This window comes from Gouania willdenowi, chromosome 3 (assembly GCF_900634775.1).
Source record: "Gouania willdenowi chromosome 3, fGouWil2.1, whole genome shotgun sequence".
Classification (NCBI taxonomy): Eukaryota; Metazoa; Chordata; class Actinopteri; order Blenniiformes; family Gobiesocidae; genus Gouania; species Gouania willdenowi.
Window position 1 is genome coordinate 42,641,150 of NC_041046.1, and position 23,274 is coordinate 42,664,423.

Sequence of the window (23,274 nt, forward strand, 5' to 3'; positions counted from 1 at the left end):
GAAGTGCATCTACCGCCAGTTACACCGTAGAAGAAGAAAATCATTTCCGCAAGTGTTAACTTTCTTTTTTCTCCGCGGTTTACTTTTCTTCTTCCATTCATTTAACTCGTTCCTAGGCAGATCTGACCCGCTTTTAAACCGGAATGACCCGGTTACATCGGAGCTGCTCCAGTTCCAGGTCATTTCTGATCAGTTTTAATGAGTTTTAGGCTCTGTTTTCAGACGGGTTTTAACGTGTTGTTGGCGGCTACGGCACCGCCATGGCCCGGTCTCCTCCGCGGCGCTCTGGGATCCTGAAGATGGCGATGAGCGGGTCTGAGGAGACGTTCCTGGTCCGAGCTGGGAGGATCTTCCTGGTGGTGTGTCTGTACTGGTTCGTGTCCATTAGCCTGGTGTTCCTGAACCAGCAGCTGCTGGGCGGATCTCAGCTGGACGCGCCGCTCTTCGTCACCTTCTTCCAGTGCTCGGTGTCCGTGGTTCTGTGCTGGATCCTCCGCCTCTGGTCCGTGGTCTGCCCCGGGACCATCGACTTCCCCTCGGTCCGCTTCGACCCCAAGACGTCCCGGGAGGTGCTGCCCCTGTCCGTGGTATTCGTGGCCATGATCACCTTCAACAACCTGTGCCTAAAGCATGTGGGCGTGGCCTTCTACACCGTGGGGCGGTCTCTCAGCACCGTGTTCAACGTGCTGCTGTCCTACGTCATCCTCAGGCAGCCTACGTCACCGCGCGCGCAGCTGTGCTGTGGCGTCATCATCGGTGAGCGCAGACATGTGACGTCACAGACAAAAACACAAAAAATACACACAAGATCCAGAAATTTCTTTTCATAAAAAAAAGTCACAAATACACACTAAACAAAAACAATCAAAACCATAATTCTAGAAAACATAAAAATAAAAACTAAACACACAACTCAGAAACACGTTGGCATGCCGCACAATGGACACACAAAACAATGATTAAACTGCACAAATGACTTAAACACACATTACATTTTCTAACACACATCTAACTCACTCAGATGTCAGTGTGTCAAAGTATGACAAAAATACACAATACAACCGAATTTACACAGAAAGGCTCCTCCTATAATATTATACAGATGGACATTTCCACACACTTGTCGTCTGAGGTGGAAACAGGAAGTAGAAATCCAACTGTATCCATGGAAACCAGACTCACATAGGAGGAAATGTCATAATTGTCTGTATATAGTCAACTCACTCACATGTGATGTCCTGAGGCATATGCTAAGGTGTTTACTGTGTTACAGACCCAAACACTCAGGCCGTCTTTTTTACTATTTAGGGAAGCTGTCATGTCCACCAGATAGAAGGTCTAGCAGATGAAAGAAAAATAAGGACACATACCCCATCACTACATTTTCCATATTTCAAAAAGTATTATTCAGATAAAATTAATAATGTTCAGTGTAACTATTGAATAATCATGGAACATTTGCATGTTTTGTTTATTTTATTTTTGAAAAATTGCCACTTCCATATTTGCGCTCACATTTTTCACTTGACTACACTTATTTGAAGACCTTAAATGTATTATTGCTTAAGTTATTTTGTTCTTTTATATGAAATATTTGCATTCTTTGGTCTCATTTTGTGCAACCCTCAAAGTAAACACACAAAATTACTCCAAAAAAACAAAAAACAAAATACATATAAATGCACAAAAGGACAAAGTTTTTGTTTAATACTAACCTTTAAAGTGTGTGTGTGTGTGTGTGTGTCTGTGTGTGTGTAAGGTGGGTTCTGGCTGGGTGTGGATCAGGAAAATGTGAGCGGCGCCCTCTCCTGGTGGGGTGTGTTCTACGGCGTGCTAGCTAGCGTGTGCGTGTCCCTGAATGCCATCTACACTAAGAAGGTTCTAACAGCTGTGGACGGAAACATCTGGAAGCTGTCGTACTACAACAACATCAACGCGTGTGTGATCTTTGTTCCTCTGCTGCTGCTGTCGTCTGAGCCGGCCCGCCTGGCCGCCTCCCTTCCGGTGGTTGCCGCCCACCTCCACTGGTGGGCCACCATGGTGGTGGGGGGCTTGCTGGGCTTCGCCATCGGCTACGTGACGGGTCTGCAGATCAAACACACCAGCCCGCTCACGCACAACGTGTCGGGCACGGCTAAGGCGTGCACGCAGACGCTGCTCGCCGTGCTCTCTGGCTCCGCTAAAAAAAGCTCTCTGTGGTGGAGCTCCAACCTATTGGTGCTGGGGGGGTCCTCCGCCTACACCTGGGTCAGGAGCACCGAGATGAAGGAGAGGGACACTCACGTGCTGCAGCCTGACAAGACCAACCTGGGGGTTTAACTAACTCACCACCACTATTATTTATTATTAGCGGTGTTCTGATCCGATATTGATATCGGATATCGGTCCGATATTAGCCAGAAAACGAATATCGGATTTTATCTCCGATGTATATTTTATTTATTCAATTGTAGAATACTGTAGATATTATGTTGAAGGTTAGAATTAATGTAACCAATTGGTTAATAATAAATGGGTCAGTTTTTCTCATCTCCACTGTTGCTGACTATTGTTCTCTGTTTGAGTGACATCACATGATCAAACCTTTTCTAACATTCCACACTACAAAGTAAGTAATAATATGGTTAGTGCTGACATCTTATCGGCCAATATGCAAGGCTCCAATATTGGTATCGGAAGTGAAAAAGTTGTATCGGGACATCCCTATTGATTATAGACCAACCCAGGGGTTTAACTACCATCAATTATTATTGATCTGCCATTATTTCACACGTTTTTCTGACTTTTTACAGACTTTTTAAAATTTCAATTCCAACTTATTAAGATTTTATTTACAGTAAAAAGGTAATGTTTTCTTTTGATGAAATCAAATTTTACATTACAGATGAAATTTAGTCCTAAAAACTTTCATTTTTAAATATGTCATAGTTATTATTCAACTGGGACGGTTTTGTGTTTGCATCTGAAAAATAGACTTTTTTTTTTATTAGATAATTTTTGGGGCATTTTAAGACTTTTCATTTTTTAATTTTAAATACCAAAAGATTAGAATGTTTTTTATATCTTAGATTATTAGTGAGGATGTGTGAAAAAAAGCGTATTCTGTGAGGCTTTTTAATAGCCCCTTCAAAATAAAAGCTGACAGTAAAGATTTTCTGTCCTACCTGTCTCACATACAAATCATATTGTTTTAAATGTATTTATTTTTTTCCATTATGTATGAATGTAAAAACCCTGAAAATAGGTGTTAATTTCACATCTTTAACATTTCAATAATATTTTTCAAATAAAGACATGCATATTATTACTGATAAATTATTTTTTAGTATTTTTGTTTTTAATTTTTTTTTACTATTTCATTAATCAAAAATGTTTTTACTTTTATTCTACCTGAAATACAAAATAAAATGAAATGCTGATTTAATGTTGCAGTCTTTAATTTGTTTCATCATTTATATGTAAAATGAATAAATTCTGATGTTATTCTCAGAAGTTTGTAAATACTCTGGGAATCTGTTTTATTAGTGTCCAATGAAAACTTTTTTTTTTTTTTTTTAAAAAAAAAAAAAGAGTCTTTATTTCAGAAAAAGTGAAAACATTTCATTGACTGCTGTTTAACACGTGACCACTGGGTGGCGCCAAAGCTCAGTTTAAAACTATTTCATGGTAGTTTTTGACATGTTTATTTAAACTTGTTTGACACAAAAACTACACAATGATTGTTTCTTTAAACAGATTCAAAGGTTTAGTTTTTATCATTTAGTTTAAAACAAATAAATAAATTTTTATTTGATAAAATAATCTGAACTTTTTTTTCTTTTTTTTTGCAAACGCTAGCCGAGAAAGTCTCAGTTTGTTTCTCCTTCAGCATGTTGGTATTTTAAAATGTGTTGAGAAAAACTTCATCATCATTAGACACAACAAAAAAAAACACAAAATACATACTAAACTAACTCTGGAAAACATAAAAAATGCACAAGAATACACTAAATGACTAGAAATACAGAATAAAAACAACTTACCAACAAAGTAGATCACATGTATTCCTCCATCATTTGGTTACTTGTCGTTTATTTGATTTTGGGTTTTTTTTAACTTTTGAAACCGTTAAATAAAAAGAAATCATCCTTGATGAATGCATGAATCTGAGATGTTGCCATTAGCAATCCCTTTTCTCTGCTGATATTTTTCTGAGAGAAGCACAGGAAGTGATGTCAAAGCTCTGTGTCTTGGCTCCTCCTTCTGTAGCCACTGTGACCTCTGACCCCCAGAGAGGAGGGGAGCCAATCAAACGTAGCCGTTCTCGTCCTGCGGAGACGCTGAAGGATCCAAACCCAGAGCCTTCATCTGCACAGCCACGTCAAACAGGTAGTCATAGCACTCACACCTGACACACACACACACACACACACACACACACACACACACACACACACACACACACACACACACACACACACACACACACACACACACACACACACACACACACACACACACACACACACACACACACACACACACACACACACACACACACACACACACACACACACACGAGTAAATGACCCATGAATACACAAAAAGACACAACATGACACTAAAAAGAGATAAAAACCAACACAAACAACAGGATTAAACACACACTCCTCTGTCGTCAGGAGGACCTTTACCTACATGGTTTTGGCCTTTTCCCAGGACTCGCCCCACACGTAGACTCCGTGTCGTCGAACCAACACAGCACACGAGTCAGGATGTTCCTCCATGGCCAGCACCATCCGCTCCTTTAGGTCCTGCTCCTCAGGAGTGTTCTCCACAATGGGGACCACCAGGGTGTCATCGTACCTGAAAACACACACGCACGCACAGCTGAAGCTCACAGTTTGATTATGTCAGTAAAAAAAACTAATGAATGACCAGTTTTTCAGTTGTCATCGTGGACACATTTACACGCTAATATCCTAAGCTAGCACGTTCTAGTACGTACCGATAGTTGGAGGCAGAGCTTCCTCTCCTGATGCCTTTGATCATCTCCTGATGACTGATTCTGAACTCCTTCCCTTTGAACAGCAGCGTTACCATCACAGCAGCCTTAGAGTGAGTGTGGATCACAGCCTGAGCACCTGTACACACACACACACACACGTATGTACAAACACACAACGCATTCCTGGGTGAATGAAATATGTTGAATAAAACATAATGTGGATAAAAATGTCTCTGATCCCTTTTTCTAGAACCACAGAGTGTCTGTTTTATGTCATCATGAGTTTTCCTGAACAATCTGATGAACGGGTCCCTTTAAATGTTGTCGCCGCAATGAATTGTGGGTCAGCAATTTGTGGTCTCCTTTGGTAAAGGATGCATCAGTGTTTCCTAGGCTAAAGGAGGTTACAAAGGAAGCATTGAGCCTCCTTTCCTCAGCTTTTAGAAAATTGGAACGCTCCTTATCATGGCTGCCACTTAAAAGTGGAAAGGAGATAGGAGGGACTATTCGGACGCAACCTAAGGCTATGTTATGTTCTCTGATAATGTTACTTAGTGAAAGCATGTATAATATAAAAAGTATTGGTCCTAAAACTGAACTTTGTGGAACTCCATGATTAACTCTAACATGGATTTATTCAACATAATTCATATCTAGTGAGTGGAAGGTGAGTGTGAGCAACCATTCTCAATGTCACATTCTTTTAGTGTCTTTTTTGTTCCTCATAGCCTCTTTTTATTTGATTTACATTCAAACCGTGTGATTTTTTAGATTATATTAGGGGAAAGTGTTATAAATGTGCTTTTAGTCCATTTTGTAGTTTTTTTTACCACGGCAGACGTCACTAACCGTTGCGGCCATCTGATTATTATGTCACCTAGTGGAAGTGTGTCTGATTGTCAAAACAAACGTGATCGCCTTTACCTAACTCCTCTCCTAACTCCTTTCCTTAACCCTGTGATGTCATCCACGGGGTTAAGGAAAGGTGGATAGGAAAGGAGCTGGGAAGAAATATTTCGACACAGCCTAAGGACCTCAGTGTGTTTCTTTTTCCTGCTACTGTGTGATTGGACAGGACAATGTGCTTCCTGTCCAATCAGTGAAGCGCTCCTCACCTCTCATGGTGTAGGCGTTCATAAACAGTGGTGTGCACTGACTCTTCTTTAATCGTTTCCACGCTGGAGGAACGCTGATGTCTCTCTGATCCATGTCACACACAAACAGGTCCTCAGGCTGTAGAGACACACACACACACACACAAACAGTTACAAACAAACACACACACACACACACGCACGCATGCACACACACACCTGTATCCTCTCCTTCTGTACTCCTGATGGAGCGATGTAAATGTGGTTTCTGTAAAATAAAAATCAGAATTTAATCATAAATAAATGTAAATAAATTCATTCTTTGATAATTATCAATACTAAATAATAGGGATGTAGCGATTCACTCAACTCCCGATACGATTTGATTCACGATTTACTTTGCAAAATGGGACTGTAGACAAATGATGATTGAAAAATATTCCTCTATTTTTTGGGGGAAAAAAACTAGAAAAAACTGTACTATTTTCCTTTTATTTTTCATTGTCAAAAGAATCCCTTGAAATTGCATATTCAAAACAATGCAATTTAACTAAAAATAAATCTTGAATGAAATAAAGGAATAATACAAATGAAGAAGAAGCCTATTAAGTAAAATTCTGGTTCTATAGTAAACAATGCAAAACAGCATAATAGTTCTTTTTCTTTTTAAAAGTGCATCTGAAAATGTGTTTTGTGCCTTAACAATTGGACTTTAAAAAAAAAACAGTCATTGTACTGTATTTACATCAGATATTTGTTTGGACCCGCAGACAGAGCTAATAGAAAAACGTGACTTTTACAGATATTCACGTAATATTACAGAAGTATTTATTTGAAACTTGTAAATAATAAATGATAAATAAAAAAAAAATACAGTTTAAATGTTGGAAGTATTATTACTTACATTAATAGAAAAATAAGTTCTTATAGCTGAGAACATGTAAACTGGAAACACGAACCCTCGTCTCAGGCTGACTCCGCCCCCTGTTCCCGTCACCCAGCCCAGCTGATAGAAGAGACGGCACAGCTCAGGGATGAGCAGACTGGGGTGCTCCCTCTGTAGGAGCACATCATTATCATTATCATCATCAACATCATCAGATAATGGCCAATCAGGGGCCAGAGTGTGAGATCAGAGCAGATAAACCACACAGCTGTATCTCCAATACACAGAAAGAGTGGTTTAGTTTTAGATTTAACGTCCTAACCGTTAGCTATACATGCTAAAGCTAACATTAGCACACGTTTAACAGTGAAACATAAGGAGGAAATGAGTGATATCTTCCTCAAACGTGTCATAGACATGTTTACATAGAAGGTGAACTCCATCATATCTTCTTATATTGCATCAGATTTTGTGCGAGAATTGACATTTGTGTCTCTCTATCTCACCATTTATGATGATAAATTGTGTATAAATGTGTGATATTTTCCCCAAACATGCATGTGATGATATATATTCAGTGTCTGATGAAATTTCTACTTGAATGTGTTTAAAACATTATGAAATCATATTTCAATTTCTGTTCCAGGAAGTAAATTGTAAATTTTCTGTCTGTACCTTCCCCCGCCCCTCACCCCCCATTTACAGGTTTTTATGGTCACTTTTTACTGGAGCCAGACTGAGATAATGCTCCGTCCGCTCCCGTGCACCATTACCTCAGCAGTCCTCCGATTGTTTTGCACCAATCCTGCGTGCGCATGCACCTAATTTAGTATGCATACATCACATAAAATGGCTCTATATAACCCCTGTATAAATCGGCATGATGGGTCACTGCCCATACTCTGAGCGCCTCTGGGCACAAGTCATGGGAGGGCCCGCCTTCTCTAGCTGCCCTGAGCCGTGGTAGAGGCCCAGCTCCCTTAAGTCCTACCTCCTATCCGGGGGCGTGCCGCCTTCCCAGGCCCCCCTATAGCTCCGCCCCTGCTCCTGTGTATCTTAGAGACCTGTTAGTGCCCTATCGTACAGGCAGAACACTCCGCTTTCAGTTTTCTGGTCTTTTTGAAGTTCCTAAAGTGTCCAGAAGTAGAACAGGAGGCGGAGCATTCAGCTAACAGGCTCTTCACCTTTGGAACTAGCTTCCAGTCTTAGTACGGGAGGCTGCTACTCTCTCCACCTTTAAGGCTAAACTCAAAACCTACCTGTTTGCTAGGGCGTATACCATATCATAGCAATAATCTCGTTGTTCTGGTCACAATCACAGACCAAAGCATACATCGTATAGTTGCAATAATTAAAGTGGACAAGCTCCATCTTGCACTGATCATAGATCGTACAGATCACTACGCGCGCCAATTACAAGACAAAGCATATTCTGTAATAGTAGCATCAGAGCATGTGGGAGGCCGCACGTTTAATATTAATAGAAGCATAAGCTCCAAAGGAAGAGTGTGTTCTACTGTTGCCGTGACCCACAGTGTGAACTCACTCACACATGCTGTCCCTCGGTGAGTCAAAGGCGTGTCTGTGAGTTTTATTATTGAAATGTTTGTCGTGAATCAGGTGACTGTGCGTCAGTGTGTGGGAATATTAACAGTATTTTAATCTCTCTTTCTTTTGATTCCAGCTCATTAACGCTCTGTGAACATGAACCAGTAAACTAGATGAACCAGTAAACCTGTTCCCACTCCTTCCCTCAGGGGCTTCTTTTCAAAATGCTTTCCTGTCTCAGCTCGCCTCATTCTGATGCTCCGCCTCTCCGCCCTCCATTTGGCAGCCATCGCTCGTCCCACACAGCGCTGACATCACCTGTGGAAGGAAACCAGTGACAGTCTGAATAACTCAATAATAATATACTTATGAATAATAAATGACATAATAAAAATCCCCAAAAATATATAAATAATAATATAAATTTAATGGATAATAACATAATTTAAAATTGTAAAAAAGAAAATAAATAAATAACATTAATATTTATAAATAATAATGAAAAATCCTTAAAAAAAGAAATATAACATGAATAATAAATAACAAAATAATGAAAAATCCCCCAAAATACAGAGGTGTGAAAAAGTGTTTGCCCCCTTTCTAATTTCTTACTTTTTTTTAATGTTTTCCACACTTAAATGTTTCATATCAAACAAATTTAAACATTATTCAAAGGTAACAAGTAAACATAAAATGCAGGTTTTAAATTAAGGGTTTTATTAATGAGGAAGAAAAGTGTTTGCCCCCTAAACCTAATAACTGTGTGGGCCCCCCTGAGCAGCAGTTATTGCAATCAAGCATTTACAATAACTTGCAATGAGTCTTTTACAAGCGGTGGAGGAATTATGGCCCACTCATCTTTGCAGAATTGTTGTAATTCAACCATGTTGGAGGGTTTTCGAGCATGAAACACGTTTTTAAGGTCACGTCACAGCATCTCAATAGAACTGAGGTCAGGACTTTGACTAGGCCACTCCAAAGTCTTCATTTTGTTTTTCTTCAGCCATTCAGAGGTGGACTTGCTGGTGTGTTTTGGATCATTGTCCTGCTGTAGAACACAAGTTCACTTCAGCTTGAGGTCACGAACAGATGGCCGTTCATTCTCCTTCAGGATTTTTGGTAGACAGCAGAATTCATGCTTCCATTTATCACAGCAAGTCTTCAGGTCCTGAAGCAGCAAAACAGGCCCAGACCATCACACTGCCACCACCATATTTTACTGTTCTTTTTCTGAAATGTGGTGCTGCTTTTACATTACAGATGTAATGGAACACAGACCTTCCAAAAAGTTCAACTTTTGTCTCGTCAGTCGACAGAATATCTCCCCAAAAGTCTTAATGGACCATCAAGAACATTTATTTTGTTTAGCAGTGCGGTCTTGGAACTCTACCATGCAGGTCATGTTAGCCCAGTCTCTTTCTTATGGTGGAGTCATGAACACTGACCTTAACTGAGGAAAGTGATGCCCGCAGTTCTTTAGATGTTGTTGTGGGGACTTTTGCCACCTCTTAGATGAGTCGTCGCTGCGCTCTTGGGGTAATTTTGATCGGCCGGCCACTCCTGGTAAAGTTCACCACTGTTCCGTGTTTTCACCATTTGTGGATAATGGTTCTCACTGTGGTTCGCTGGAGTTCCACAGCTTTAGAATAGGCTTTAGAACCTTTTCCAGATTGATAGATTTATATTACTTTTTTCTCATTTGTTCCTGACTGTATTGGATCTCAGCATAATGTTCATACAGGGTAAATGCAGGAATCCTGAGGTTAATTTCAAAACTTTAAGACTTTTTTTAAAAACCTTGAAAAAAAATGCAAGACCTTGTCGCCACTTTAAGCTGTTGTTAGCAACACATCTTTAACAGTTGTAGTTTGCAATTTAACAGAAATGATGCAAGCTGAGAAGCAATAAAACTTGAAAGAATAAATTAAACTAAAGGCAGGTTTATTGACATTCCCCTCAGGTCACAACAAGCAACAACAGTTATTCAAGGCCAACTGGCAGAAAACAAGAACTTATTACAACATGATCAAAATTTCAGACATGTGCCTGAGATTGTGTGATTTGCTTTCCATCAGCTTCTCTGTGTCCACCAGCTCTTTGACAAATTAGGTAAATTAACATTGGGACCATCCATACTGACAGAGACAAACTGCCTCACATTCAGTTTAGTAATCTGTTCATTTATGACATTATGCCTTGAATTTATTTTGTATGTTCTTGAAATACACAGGCATTCAAATCAAATGTATCTGTGTAGCACATTTCAAACCTAAAATTGCGCCATAAATACTTGTTAAATTTTAAACCAAATCTCTCTCACACACACACGCACTAGGTGAAGCAGCAGTGTTACCTGTGTGTACTTAGCTCCTTTAGCATGTCCCAGTGGCTAAAGGTCTTACGTCTTTCCCTGCGTCCTGCGCTGCTGGTGTTTTGTGCTTAAAGTACGGTGCTAACCTGAATCTCATGACGTATCCAGTTTTGTCCTTGCCACAGGTGAACGTCAGCAATGTCCGAATAAGGAAAGAAAACAGCAACTTAAAAATATCAGAAATGCCTTCGTTTGAGTTCAATGAGTGGTGATTCGCCGCTGTGTTGAGACACCAGATAACCTCTGAAAGCAGCGTTGGCATGCCGCCCATAGCCACTCTTATGTCAGCAGACAATGAAGCAGAGGTCGTGGTCGTAGCTGTGTTGGCTAGCTCACCTGTCACATAAGTATGTAAGTAACATTTATTTCTATAGAACCTTTCACCGACAAAAAGCCACAAAGTGTTTCACAACACAGTTTAAAAGCAAAAACGGTACACACAGTATAAAAGGCCATGCCTACATAGAATCATAGCAGCCCAAGAGTAGCTAATTAAACGCTTGAACAAATAAATAAGTCTTACCAGGTGGTCGTGTTGCTGGTGGACCACAGAAATCGACAGATGCTGCTGTCTGAGGCCAACAGCAGTCTTCCTCCCATTTTTGTTTTCTTCTGTTTTAGCGCCAGAACATTCGCTGTCACGTAACGTTGCACCTGTACACGTGTGGTCCCGAGACAATCTAGCTCCGAGTACGCAACAGAGTCAAAGCTAGAATACCAATCAAATTTAATACCTCATAAAATTGCGACTAAGACTTTTTAATACTTTTTAAGGGCCTTGATTTTCCCACAATTGATTTATCAACTTTTAACACTTTTTAAGACCCTGCGGACACCCTGAAATAGCCTTTGAGGATCTTTTGGTCTACTTCACTTTGTCAGGTAGGTCTTATTTTAGTGATTTCTAGATTGACAACAGGTGAGCAGTAATCAGGACTGGGTGTGGCTACAGAAACTGAACTCAGGTGTGATCAACCACAGTTATGTTTTAACAGGAGCTGGGGGGCAAACACTTTTTCACACAGGGCCATGTAGCTTTGGATTGTTTTCTTCCTCATTAATAAAACCCTTCATTTAAAAACTGCATTTTGTGTTTACTTGTGTTATTATATTTGAATAATGTTTAAATTTGTTTGATGATCTGAAACATTTCAGTGTGGAAAACATGCAAAAAAGCAAGAAATCACACCACTGTATATTAATTAATTCATGACAACAATAATAATAGCATGAATAATAATAAATAACGATATCATAATGAAAAATCTCCCAAAATAAATACATTATTAATACTAATATACTGTAAATATAAATAATAATAGCAATAATAATAATAATAATATAATTAATAGGAATAATAATAAATAATATATTATTAAAAAAATCCCCAAAGTATATTAATTAATGTATTCTAATAATAATAATAATAATTTAAAAAACATGAATTTTAATAAATAAGAATAATATAATAACGAAAAATCCCCCCCAAAAAATAAATACATTAATAATAATAAATAATAACTAGAATATTTGCATTTTCTGAAGAAAATGCTTGTGAGAATGCAGCTGCTGCATGAGGGAATTCAGAAGATCCATTCCACTCTAAAAATGGGAGCGGAGCTGAAAAGTCACTACGGTTAAAAGGCTGTAAGTTTAAAAAACAAATGAAGATTGAGAAAAGTTGGAAAAACAGTTGAAAGAAAACAGAGAGATGAATTTTTTAAAAATTAAAGGGGAAAAAAAGTTGAAAAGGGGGATTTACCAATCAAAATTGGAACATTTTTCAACAAAAAAATGTAATGTCTCCTGTATTCTCAACAATTATATAAATAATATTAGTAATGAGCAATACAAATAAATAAATAACTTTTTCCTTTTGCTCCAAGCGTAGATTACAGAAACTGGTTTCAATGGTGACTCATTAAATGTGTTCCAAACTGTGAATAAAAGGAGATTTATTGTGAGACAGAATGAACTGTGATACACAAACAGGCTGAGTCATGTTTTCTCTCGTCTCATTTTAATCCTAGAGCAGAGACAGTTTACCTTTATCACAATGTGATTATAACAGATCTGAGCATTAAAATAATGACCTAATCAGAGCATTAACACAGGACAGCTGTCATTTTTAAGTTTTTCTCTAATTCTGTATTTTTACGTCATTTTGTTTTAATTTTGTGTATTTTTAGTATCTTTTAGTTTATTTTTCAGTTATGTTCTCGTATGTGTGTAGTTTTGTGGCGTAAATCAGTCTATTTTGTGGTTGTTATTTGTAATGAATGTTATTTAAAGTAATACCAATCACATAAACGCACATAATATCATTGTCTTTATTAACAAGGAATCCTAAATAAAAGAGAGGGAAATGTCTCCTTCACATTCTTTAAGATAATTTCCCTTGTAAAACAAAAAAAAAAAAGTTACAAATTTATCATATAGCTCAAATAAAACTGAAACTAAAAAATAGAAATAGATTTATACAAAATAGATGCTATTATTGAGATAATTATTATTAATATTCTAATAAATCTAAGTCCGATATAAAAGTAGAGCCAACATCCTCAAACAAAATAACATTTAAAAAGTAATAAGATAAAAACAAGATAAACTTTGGAAGCAAATTGATTTCCAAATACAAAATAATAAAACACTTATCTGTGCAATTCTTAATATTAGTCCATCTATATCGGTTTAAACGTAAATTCTTTAATCACAGCCATTTATTTGACAAACACTGAACTTATCAACACAAATTAACGGAGTTAAAACACATTCGTCCAAACATTTTAAAAGGTTTATTAATCTAAATAAAACGTATACTTCTGCAAACGATTACGGGTTATTTCAGCACCTAAACCCGAATAAAACCGCACTAAAAACAGCTTTAAAAACGTATTTTTTCTCACCGTAGTGTCGTTGAACTCACGGAGAAGTTTCAGTGTTTATGGAAACAAAGCTAATGCTAAAGCTAACGTGACGTCATCGACGCGCGACACCGCAACCACGTGATTAATCATTACTTTAGTTTTATTTCTACATTATTACTCATGTACGTAAAATGTAAGTTAAATAAGTGATTTATTTGCCTAGATGTTAAAATAAATAATAATAATAATAATAATAATAATAATAATATTAACAACAACAACTACAGTCTTTGTAATTCATTTGATCGATAACTCAGAAAGTGATATTTTTGACAGAGACAGAGTAATTATAGTCTTATTTTTAGTATTTTAATGATATTTCACTCCAGTTTGATTTTTTATTTTAGTCATCTACTTTTAGTCCAAAATACAGTCCAGAAATGATTAGTCAGCGAATCAGTTTAGATTATATTTTAGATTGTTTTAGGAGTTTTTTTTTTTAATTATATGATACAATATCAATTATAACAGACAAAACAAAACTCACAATTACAAAGATCAAAACATTTTCTCAAAAAACACACAAGACAAAATTAACAGAATAGTCAACAAAATGCAGAAAAATAACTCACAACACACAATAGTGACACTAAAATATACAGAAATAACTCATAACATACATAATAACAGAAAAATATACAAAAGTGACACCAGAAATACACAAAAATGACACATAACACACAAAATTGACACTAAAATATACACAAATAAGTCATAAAACAACACATAAAATAACAGAAAAATATACAAAATCATATTAATAATTTAAAAAATCACAATAATGATAATAAAAATTTAAAAATTAATCATAACAATGACAACAATAATAATGAAATTAAAATAAGTGATCACAATTGGATTTTATTCCCATATTTATTTTTTCTTTATTTACTTAAAAGCACCATTGCTTGTAGAATTGCTTTGATTACAAATTAAAAGTGTGATATTTCTAAAGTAATCAGTTTCTTTGAATCTGAGGGAAACCATCCTGATGTAACGCTGGTCTCCTCAAGGTGATTCACCTGTAAACAATGCTGTTCTTCCTTGGCTAAGACTGAATTTCCTGTTGAAAAGCCTTTACACGTCGACTTTGGGAAAACGGTTCAGTTCTAAGTACACAGTGAACACATTGTGGAAGTTCCCAGGAAGGGTTCGACTTCAGTGAAAAACAGTAAAGCTCTACATTCTCACACATACAGACACACAGAAGCACAAAAGGCTACATGTTATATACAATAAAGATTGCAGGAAAAATAATGATTCACGTATTTATCACAATTTTTCTCGTGACAATATTGAAAATCCATATTCCACACAAAATAACAGAAAAATATATAAAAGTTTCACTAAAAATACACAAAAATGATTCATAACAAACAACTATACGCTGATCCACAAACTCTTTCTCTAACAATTTTTACACAACAAGGCTTTAGTTTTCTGTCGTGTTTTTATTTAAACTAAAATTTGTGCACTTTGAAAATTAAACTTACACTGACAGTTCTCCCAAAAATAACTTGAAACGTCGGTGTTGTTTGGCCTTTGCTCAGATAGAGTTCATGTCTTTATAACAGGTGTCCTAACATGTTCAAACCACATGACGTTGGCACAAATGGACTGTTGGTAGATGATGCAATTATCGATAAAAAAACGAGGAATATCCGGGTCTGGTTTTTGCAATCAAGCCGTTTTGCCTCCCTGTCATGGCCAGACATCCATCAGTTGTTATTGACACCAATTTTTCTAATGGCACATTCATTTTGGTAAAGTAGTTCTTCACTACTGTAAATATCTAAACCTCGTGTTGTTTTCACAGGTAGCGATGTGAGAAATTCCTCTTTAACCCAAGTCATCAAACACCATTCCTCTGAAAACCATCAACTGAGCTTTGTTGCTTGAGTTCACTGATTCATCACATTGAATTGAAAACCATTTGCACGTACCTATGTCATCTTCCAACCACTTTGCGTCCTCTGTAGAGCGCAGAAACTCTCCTCTCCATGGTATTCCTGCCTAACTGCACCTCTGATATATAGCACACAGGATTTTAGGGCCATGTTTGTGATCTTTGAACAAAGAATTAGCCACGAGACTCATTGCATTCTTAACAAAACCCTTATCTGTAAAAGGTTTTTTTTCTTTGCTAAACGATGGGCCGCTTTGTATGACGCTTCAGTCGTGGCCTCAGCTCCCTTCTCTGGTTTGGTGAACAACCATTGCTGCCGCTGCAATCCCACTTTCAGCTCGCCCACCTTAGCTGACCGCACGCTGCTGCCAGACGGAAAATCACGGTCAAACTTCTTCTCAAGTGTGGTGACGTGCTGCTCCACATTTCCTTTCTTCCCGACTACAACGCTCGTTTCCGCAAATCAAGCACACACACCTGTTTTTTACACTACTCTCCCACTCTTGATGAAATGGTGCGCCTTCTGTTTGTTCCTCAATGACCCTGCCTCACTCATTGTTTAGTTGTTTGCTAGCTTCAGTCTCGTTAAAATAATATCCACGTTCGGCTCAGAATTATTAGCATTAGCAGGCGGTTTGTGTTACTGCTACTCAAACGTGATTGGTCAATATTCATTTTGGGGTGGGGGAGGGGGTGGTAATGGTGGTTAGATAGATCTAGACTAGAGAGTTGTAGTAAGTAGATAGAGTTCGCTATGAGTGAGGTTTTGTTTTGAGTAGATTCTTTTTATTTTCTTTCTTTCATTTTTTTATATTTTGGATTAGCTTAGAGAGCTACTCATTGAGGACTCACAAGCTACCGGTAGCTCGCAATTCCCCTGTTGGTGAGCCTTGTCCTAGCTGCTGTAGCCGAGATACACACTTAGATACATTCCCGTCTCATTACCATTTATCTGTAACATTATCCATGATATAGTATTTTTCCTCCTACACTAGTAAATGTATCGTATAATGTCTGTGACAGACGTGACAGACGTTACCGTGTGTGTGTGTGTGTGTGTGTGTGTGTGTGTGTGTGTGTGTGTGTGTGTGTGTGTGTGTGGAATGAAGGAGAGCAGGGAGTGGTGGGCCTGTCTGCACAGATTCTCCACCCACACGCATTGACTAAGTCGGGACATGCCGTACATCCGCAGTGACGCATGCCTCGGTCCCCCAACCTCCCTTTGAAGTACAAAATCAATAGATCGTAGGAATAGAATGCCCCCTTTATTGAACTGATATGAGACGCACAACAGATTGTAAGGATTATTAATAATCTGTATGAACGTGTTCGTCTCTCCGTCAGTTTCTGCTTCGTTGGAAACAATTCAACAGTTTTTCAGAGCTCAAACGCTGTATTTTACAGACCATGTGATGACATCACTGTGATGTCATCACATGGTGTGAGGGAAGCTTTGTTTGGAAAACTTCAGAGACAAACGCAGAGCAGGGTGAAGATATGACAGCAAATAACATTATGGATTTGACTAAAAAAAATGTGCTACAGTGTATGTTATTATTACACCAGCGGTTCTCAACATACGGGTCACGACCCATGTTTCCTAATACTCTGCTCCCACACCCTCCCTTTCCCTCTCTCTGGCTGGTGTTAGGTTCCTGGGAGCTTGAGGAGGACAAACAAAGCGTGTGAAAGTGTGTTAAAGTGGAGGTGTGTCCTTGTGTGTCCGCGTGTGTGTCCGTGTGTGTGTGTGTGTGTGTGTGTGTGTGTGTGAATGTGTGTGTGTGCGTGTGTGTGTGTGTTCGTGTGTGTGTGTCGATACCTGCTGAATATAAAACACCTGCCATTATTCATCACACACAAACACACACAGACGCACACGGGCTGAACTCAGAGTGATGAAGATGAGGACTTTACTGTGTCAAATCCTTCTTGGACTTCTCACCGTGGTGGAATCAACTACAATTCAGAGTAAGTCACACACACACACACACACGCACACACACACACATGGTTCTCAACCTTTTTTAGCCCATTACCCCAAAAATAAAGGTTCTAGAAAGTGGGGACCCCACTGTAGCTGAAGGTTTTTGAACACAGACATGAACATTGAAGAACAGTCATGTGGAGACAGGACCATCTATAAGGGGGAATAAAGGGGAGAGATTTTTGGGGTCCAAAGTCAGTAAAATGATGGTCCATTGTTCTATGAATCTGTGATAACCACATTTATTTATTCATCTGAATAATATCCACTGTTATCCAGGATGTTTATTATTATTATTATAGTCATCTTAAAGATTAAAATCCTTGTTTTAATCACAAATAAAATTAGTTAAAAGTGACCAAAAATGGTGGAAAAGGTGGTGAAATGGGATTTAAAACAAACATAGAGTCACGAGTCTGCTTAGTTAGTCACTCCCTGTTCCTTGAGTTTGCCTGTTCTTGCGAGATTGTCAACCTGTGAAGAGAGACTTTCAAGCTCATTGAAATTATTGAGAGTTCCTGATTCTGAGTGCAAAGTGTGGAATCTGTGTTCCTTAATAAACAAATCCGATTGGGGCATATTTCAGTTATCCTCCTTGTTTTGTTTGGGGCCCGTTTATTCAATCTGTAGATATTTCAGTTTCTTCCTACTCCTTCCTGCGTTGCATTTGAGTTCTTTTGTACACCTGTGATACATAGAAAATGATTAGAAGTTGCAAATTATATGGCTAAAAACAGGCAGAAAAAGTGGTAAAAAGGGTTCAAAGTGTCAATATCGGAATGTTTAGTTCAAAGTGGCAAATAATGAACAAGATAAATGGTGAATGTGGTTAAATTGGAAAAAAATAAGCATGAAATATGGTGAAAAGATGTTAATAGTGATAATGATATTGGGTCAACATATGTGACATTAGGTGGAAAAGTGTTGGAAAGGGTTAATATGTGCTGAAAATGTCTTGAAAGTGGAAAACAAGTGCAGAAAAGGCATTGAAATGTGATGTAGAAGTGTCAGAAATGGGAATAGTGTCGCAAAAATGCATTAAAAGGAGCAAAAAACATTGCAAGAAAAAGTGATGAAAATAGGTTAAAATATGAAAATTTTGTGTAGTTGCAGAAAAAAGGTAAAAATAAGCAAAAATGGGCCCAAATTGTAAATAAATAAATAAAATGTAGTTTCTTGAAGGCATCTGTCGACCCCCTCCCAGTGTCTCGCGGCCCTAAATGTGGTCTTACCCTAATGTTAAGAACCTCTGCTTTAGAGCATTGAATGTTGACCACAGGAGGAAGTAAAACTAATTCAGTTGTAAACATTCCAGTGCTCCCAAATACACAAATACAATGAAACTCAAATATTTGCAGACTCACAGTTTTCCCATCATTTCATCACATGATGGAAGTCATTTTTTTTTATCTCAAATTGTGGAGAAAAAACTATTTTCCTCAAAAAATTATACAGATGCTTCCCAAATTAAATGAAAATTGCTCTCAAATTAAATATATCGAAGTGAAAATGCTGCAGGGGTGTTTTCCATACATTGCATTTTATTTTGAAACAAGGGCACATTAATCTTGGAATTACTTGTTTTCAGCTCCGTGTTTGTCCCGTGAACTAAAATAAGAAGCTAAAAATAAGACTGAATGGGTTTAATTTGGTGGAAATGAAGTGTATGGAGAAGTGGAACACATCTCCAGAATAAAAGAGTAAAATATCAGACTTCAGAATAAAAGAGTGTATGTGTTTGAAGTGTTTGATGAAACAACACTCAGTCTTTGATATAAACGATAGATGAAGTGTTTGGTTAATGATTCTCTTCCAGCTTTGTGTTTTAATAACAAACACACAGTGGTTTTATTCTGAAAAGAAGTCATTTTTATTTTGAAAAGCCTCTTAAACTCAAATTCTATTACAAAAAGATTTAAAAAGATGAACTTTAGTGAAGCTTCAAAATAAAAGCAAATGTACATTTTTTCTTGCCTGCGACCCAATGTAAAAAGGTCCATGAGCAGTCTTTGGGTCTGGACCCACAAGTTGAGCACCAGTGCTATTGATGTGAAATCAGAATAAGAGTTCATGTCGGACTTCAAAATAAAAGAGTCAGACTTCAAAATAAAAGAGTCAGACTTCAAAATAAAAGTCAGATTTCTGAATAAAATAGTTAGTCAGATTTTAAAATGAAAGCAGAATTTTTAAATTTTAGAATAAACTTCAGAATGAAATAGTCATCCTTCAGAATAAAAGTGTTGACGTCTGCGTGTGTTTGCTGGACTCTGATTGGTTCTCTCTGTCTCTTTTAGCACTTGTGACTAAAACCCAGAACGAGGATGACGACATTCTCACCGAGGCCGTTAAAGACGGATACATCGTGCGTCAGACTCCACCCCCTTCACCCAAGTCTCCAACGTCAGCATCTCCACCCCTCCCTCTGATGATGGATCTGCTGAGTCATGAATCCAGCGGTGACTCAGAGTCTGGATCAGGAAATTTTTCACAGTTTGAGACAAAAAACACAGTTCCCATCACAGTGAAAAATCTTTTAGAATCTGAGCTGGAAGGATCGGGATCAGAGACTGGATCAGGAACCGGATCAGAAATCAGATCAAAGACCAGATCAGGAATATTGAGGAAGGACGATACAGCCAATCAGCCCCTACAGGGTGAATAAAGCCGCCTCCTACCTCATTAGTTTCTGTTCTGATGAGTTGACCTTTGACCTTTGTGTTTATCTTTAAGGGGAAGGAGCTAAACCTGGAGGAAGTGATGAAACCAGTGAGCAGCACAAAGGACACAGCACGCCAGGTGAGAAGGAGGAAAATATAGAAAATAACTCAAAACACACAAAATAACAGAAAAATATAAAAAATAACTTGTAACACTAAATAACAGAAAAATATAAAAAATAACTTGTAACACTAAATAACAGAAAAATATAAAGAATAACTTGTAACACTAAATAACAGAAAAATATAAAAAAAAACTTGTAACACTAAATAACAGAAAAATATAAAAAATAACTTGTAACACTAAATAACAGAAAAATATAAAAAAAAACTTGTAACACTAAATAACAGAAAAATATTAAAAAGTGACAAAAAATGTATACAAAATTACACAAAATAACTCATAACACACACAAATTAATAGAAAAATATAGAAAAGTGACAACAGAAACACACAAAATGACACATAACATACAAAATAATAGAAAAATTTACAAAATAACAAGAAAATACAGAAAACCACAAGAGAAATATACAAAAGTGATAACAAAATATACAAAAATTACTCATAACACACAAATGAATAGAATGATATATAGAACAACAGAAAAATATAGAAAATGAGATGAAAAATATAGAAAAATACACTAAAATGACTAACAAAAAAAATACGAGAAAAATATAAAAAAGGTCACAAAAAAGACTCGTAACACACAAAATAATAGGAAAATATATGAAACAACAATGAAATGTCCAAAGGTGACAAAAAAATAATGCTTAACACACGAAATAACAGAAAAATATAGAAAATTACCAAAATGACAATAAAACACACAAACTCTTTGTTCTTTCCTGTGTTAATGCTCTGATTGGTCCTTATTCTAATGCTGATGTTGATCATGTGACTCTTAGATCAGACATAATCACATGTTTGTGATAAAAGTATAATAATTTACAGTATTATTATTTATTCTCCTCAGACTGGATCATCATCGTGGCTTTCATCGTAGCCTTAGCGGCTCTGATTTTGTTGTGCGTCGCCATCGCCACCAGAGAAAAGTGAGTCATGACTTCATCCTAATATATGTGAACATGTTGATTTGAAACAGAGAAATAAAGGCGCTTGTGTCACAGGTGGAACGGACCAGCACACGCTAAAAGAAGAGCTCCGGTCCAGCAGGGGGCGAGAGAGACGCACACGCTCCTCAACACAACGAATCCTGTAGAAAACGGAAAAGACGAGGAATACACGGTGATTCCTCTGGAGGAACTTCCTCACAAATATTCACAAGTTTGACACGAAACCTGAGACTGAAGCAAAGAACTGAAATAACGACACGGACGAGAGTTTAAGCATTTTCTACAGATTTAATCAGCATTGATCAACCTGATAATGAATAGTTTTAATGTTTGTAAATACACACAATGCATAAGATCACATGATCACGTGAGCTCTGATTGGATTTAGTTCCACGTGACAAAACAATAGCTAAGTTTTTAATAGACAATATAGTTTTTGTTGACATATATTTTTAAAATTAGTCATAGTCCTATTATTGTGACTTAAAAACATGTAGTTGACTTAAATTATGACTATTTTTGTCCAAAAATTAACTGTGACTGAAAATGTTTGTTTTTATGCTGCAGCTTTATTTTGAAGCCATGATTCTGCGCCTTTATTTTGAAGCAACAATCTTAATTTTGTACTTTTATTTTGAAGACACTGTCATGATTCTGCTCCTTTATTTTGAAGCAATAGCCTTAATTATGCACTTTTATTCTGAAACAATGTTTCTGCATCTTTTAATTCTGTGCCTTTATTTTGAAGCCATTATCATGATTCTGCACTTTTATTTTGAAGCCACTCTCATGATTTTGCACCTTTATTTTGAAGCAACAGGTTTTATTCTACGCCTTTACTTTTGAAACCTTGATTCTGCAACTTTATTTTGAAGCCATGATTCTGCATTTTTTTATTTTGAAGCAACAACCTTTATTCTGCACCTTTATTTTGAAGCCACTGTCATGACTCTGGACCTTTATTTTGAAGCCCCAGCCTTTATTCTATGCCTTTATTTTGAATCCACTTTAATGATGCTTCTCCTTTATTTTGAAAACACTGTCATGATTCTGCACCTTTAATTTGAAGCAACAGCCTTAATTCTGCGCCTTTATTTTGAAGCCCAAGCCTTCATTTGCCTTTGTGCTTCCTGTGTATTTCCTGCTTGTGTTTTTAGGCTGGGAGGAGCTTCCTGTGTGTCTCTGTTTGAAGTGTTTTCTTTTTGTAATTTATTTCAGGGGACGGACACACACACACACACACACACACACTTGTTGCTCATCAATAGTCATTTATTGGTTTCCTTTAATATTCACAGATGTACAAGTATTAAAATATTTACACACTTTCAGTCTTTTTTTTTGTGTTTGTGAGAGATTTTAAATGATCACATTTTACAAATATGGTAGAATTCAGACAGAAACAACATGTGAAACAGAATGAGAATAAAAACAAAGAACAATAGAAAATGGGAAAAAGGTTATGAACAGACAGCACGAGAACGTCGTCTAGGTTAGAAAAAACAAATGAAATCCATATAAAGTTCCCTCTGAGCCAATCACAGGCCTCTGGAGCCTGTGAGCCAATCACGGCTCACGATAGGAAGATATTCAACCTGTCAATCAGGAAATGTGCACTTTCACCTACAAACAAAGTCAGTGCATATTTTATAAAATCACAATGAACACGTAACCTATGGAGACGCTAGTGAAGCTAAAGCTAGGGATGTACGATATTATCCACCACTGATAAATGATCAGCTCTAGAGTAACACTAATTTCTAATATGTAATAT

General features: G+C 37.2%; 3 protein-coding genes across 3 annotated transcripts; 2 read left to right on the forward strand and 1 right to left on the reverse strand.

The window, feature by feature from the left end:
• LOC114458128 (GDP-fucose transporter 1-like) lies at window positions 1–2,451 on the forward strand. The gene is made up of 2 exons (XM_028440408.1): window positions 1–756; window positions 1,760–2,451. The coding sequence occupies exons 1-2, from the start codon at window positions 261–263 to the stop codon at window positions 2,317–2,319; spliced, it is 1,056 nt and encodes a 351-aa protein (XP_028296209.1). The 5' UTR covers window positions 1–260; the 3' UTR covers window positions 2,320–2,451.
• A 1,590-nt stretch (window positions 2,452–4,041) lies between these two features.
• apip (APAF1 interacting protein) lies at window positions 4,042–13,867 on the reverse strand. The gene is made up of 8 exons (XM_028443306.1): window positions 13,793–13,867; window positions 8,762–8,833; window positions 7,041–7,138; window positions 6,301–6,349; window positions 6,103–6,220; window positions 4,988–5,123; window positions 4,678–4,845; window positions 4,042–4,387 (listed from the first exon to the last, which is right to left on the reverse strand). Exons 2-8 carry the CDS (start codon window positions 8,828–8,830, stop codon window positions 4,288–4,290), a joined length of 738 nt encoding a protein of 245 aa, XP_028299107.1. The 5' UTR covers window positions 8,831–8,833; window positions 13,793–13,867; the 3' UTR covers window positions 4,042–4,287.
• Window positions 13,868–17,416: 3,549 nt separating this feature from the next.
• LOC114457449 (CD44 antigen-like) lies at window positions 17,417–22,831 on the forward strand. Its single transcript, XM_028439260.1, has 5 exons — window positions 17,417–17,687; window positions 19,998–20,357; window positions 20,434–20,499; window positions 21,401–21,479; window positions 21,555–22,831. Exons 1-5 carry the CDS (start codon window positions 17,615–17,617, stop codon window positions 21,715–21,717), a joined length of 741 nt encoding a protein of 246 aa, XP_028295061.1. The 5' UTR covers window positions 17,417–17,614; the 3' UTR covers window positions 21,718–22,831.
• The last annotated feature ends 443 nt before the right edge of the window (window positions 22,832–23,274 follow it).

What these genes read in the sequence shown, in the direction of transcription:
- apip (XM_028443306.1), bottom strand. Translation starts at nt 8,830, where the DNA reads ATGTCAGCGCTGTGTGGGACGAGCGATGGCTGCCAAATGGAGGGCGGA. An exon ending in AGGCGGAGCATCAGAATGAG is followed by an intron (nt 7,139 to 8,761) that starts GCGAGCTGAGAC and finishes GTGCTCCTACAG; the next exon opens with AGGGAGCACCCCAGTCTGCT. An exon ending in GAACGCCTACACCATGAGAG is followed by an intron (nt 5,124 to 6,102) that starts GTGAGGAGCGCT and finishes GTGTGTGTACAG; the next exon opens with GTGCTCAGGCTGTGATCCAC.
- LOC114457449 (XM_028439260.1), top strand. Translation starts at nt 17,615, where the DNA reads ATGAAGATGAGGACTTTACTGTGTCAAATCCTTCTTGGACTTCTCACC. An exon ending in GGAATCAACTACAATTCAGA is followed by an intron (nt 17,688 to 19,997) that starts GTAAGTCACACA and finishes TGTCTCTTTTAG; the next exon opens with CACTTGTGACTAAAACCCAG. An exon ending in AGCCAATCAGCCCCTACAGG is followed by an intron (nt 20,358 to 20,433) that starts GTGAATAAAGCC and finishes TTTATCTTTAAG; the next exon opens with GGGAAGGAGCTAAACCTGGA.
- LOC114458128 (XM_028440408.1), top strand. Translation starts at nt 261, where the DNA reads ATGGCCCGGTCTCCTCCGCGGCGCTCTGGGATCCTGAAGATGGCGATG. An exon ending in GTGCTGTGGCGTCATCATCG is followed by an intron (nt 757 to 1,759) that starts GTGAGCGCAGAC and finishes TGTGTGTGTAAG; the next exon opens with GTGGGTTCTGGCTGGGTGTG.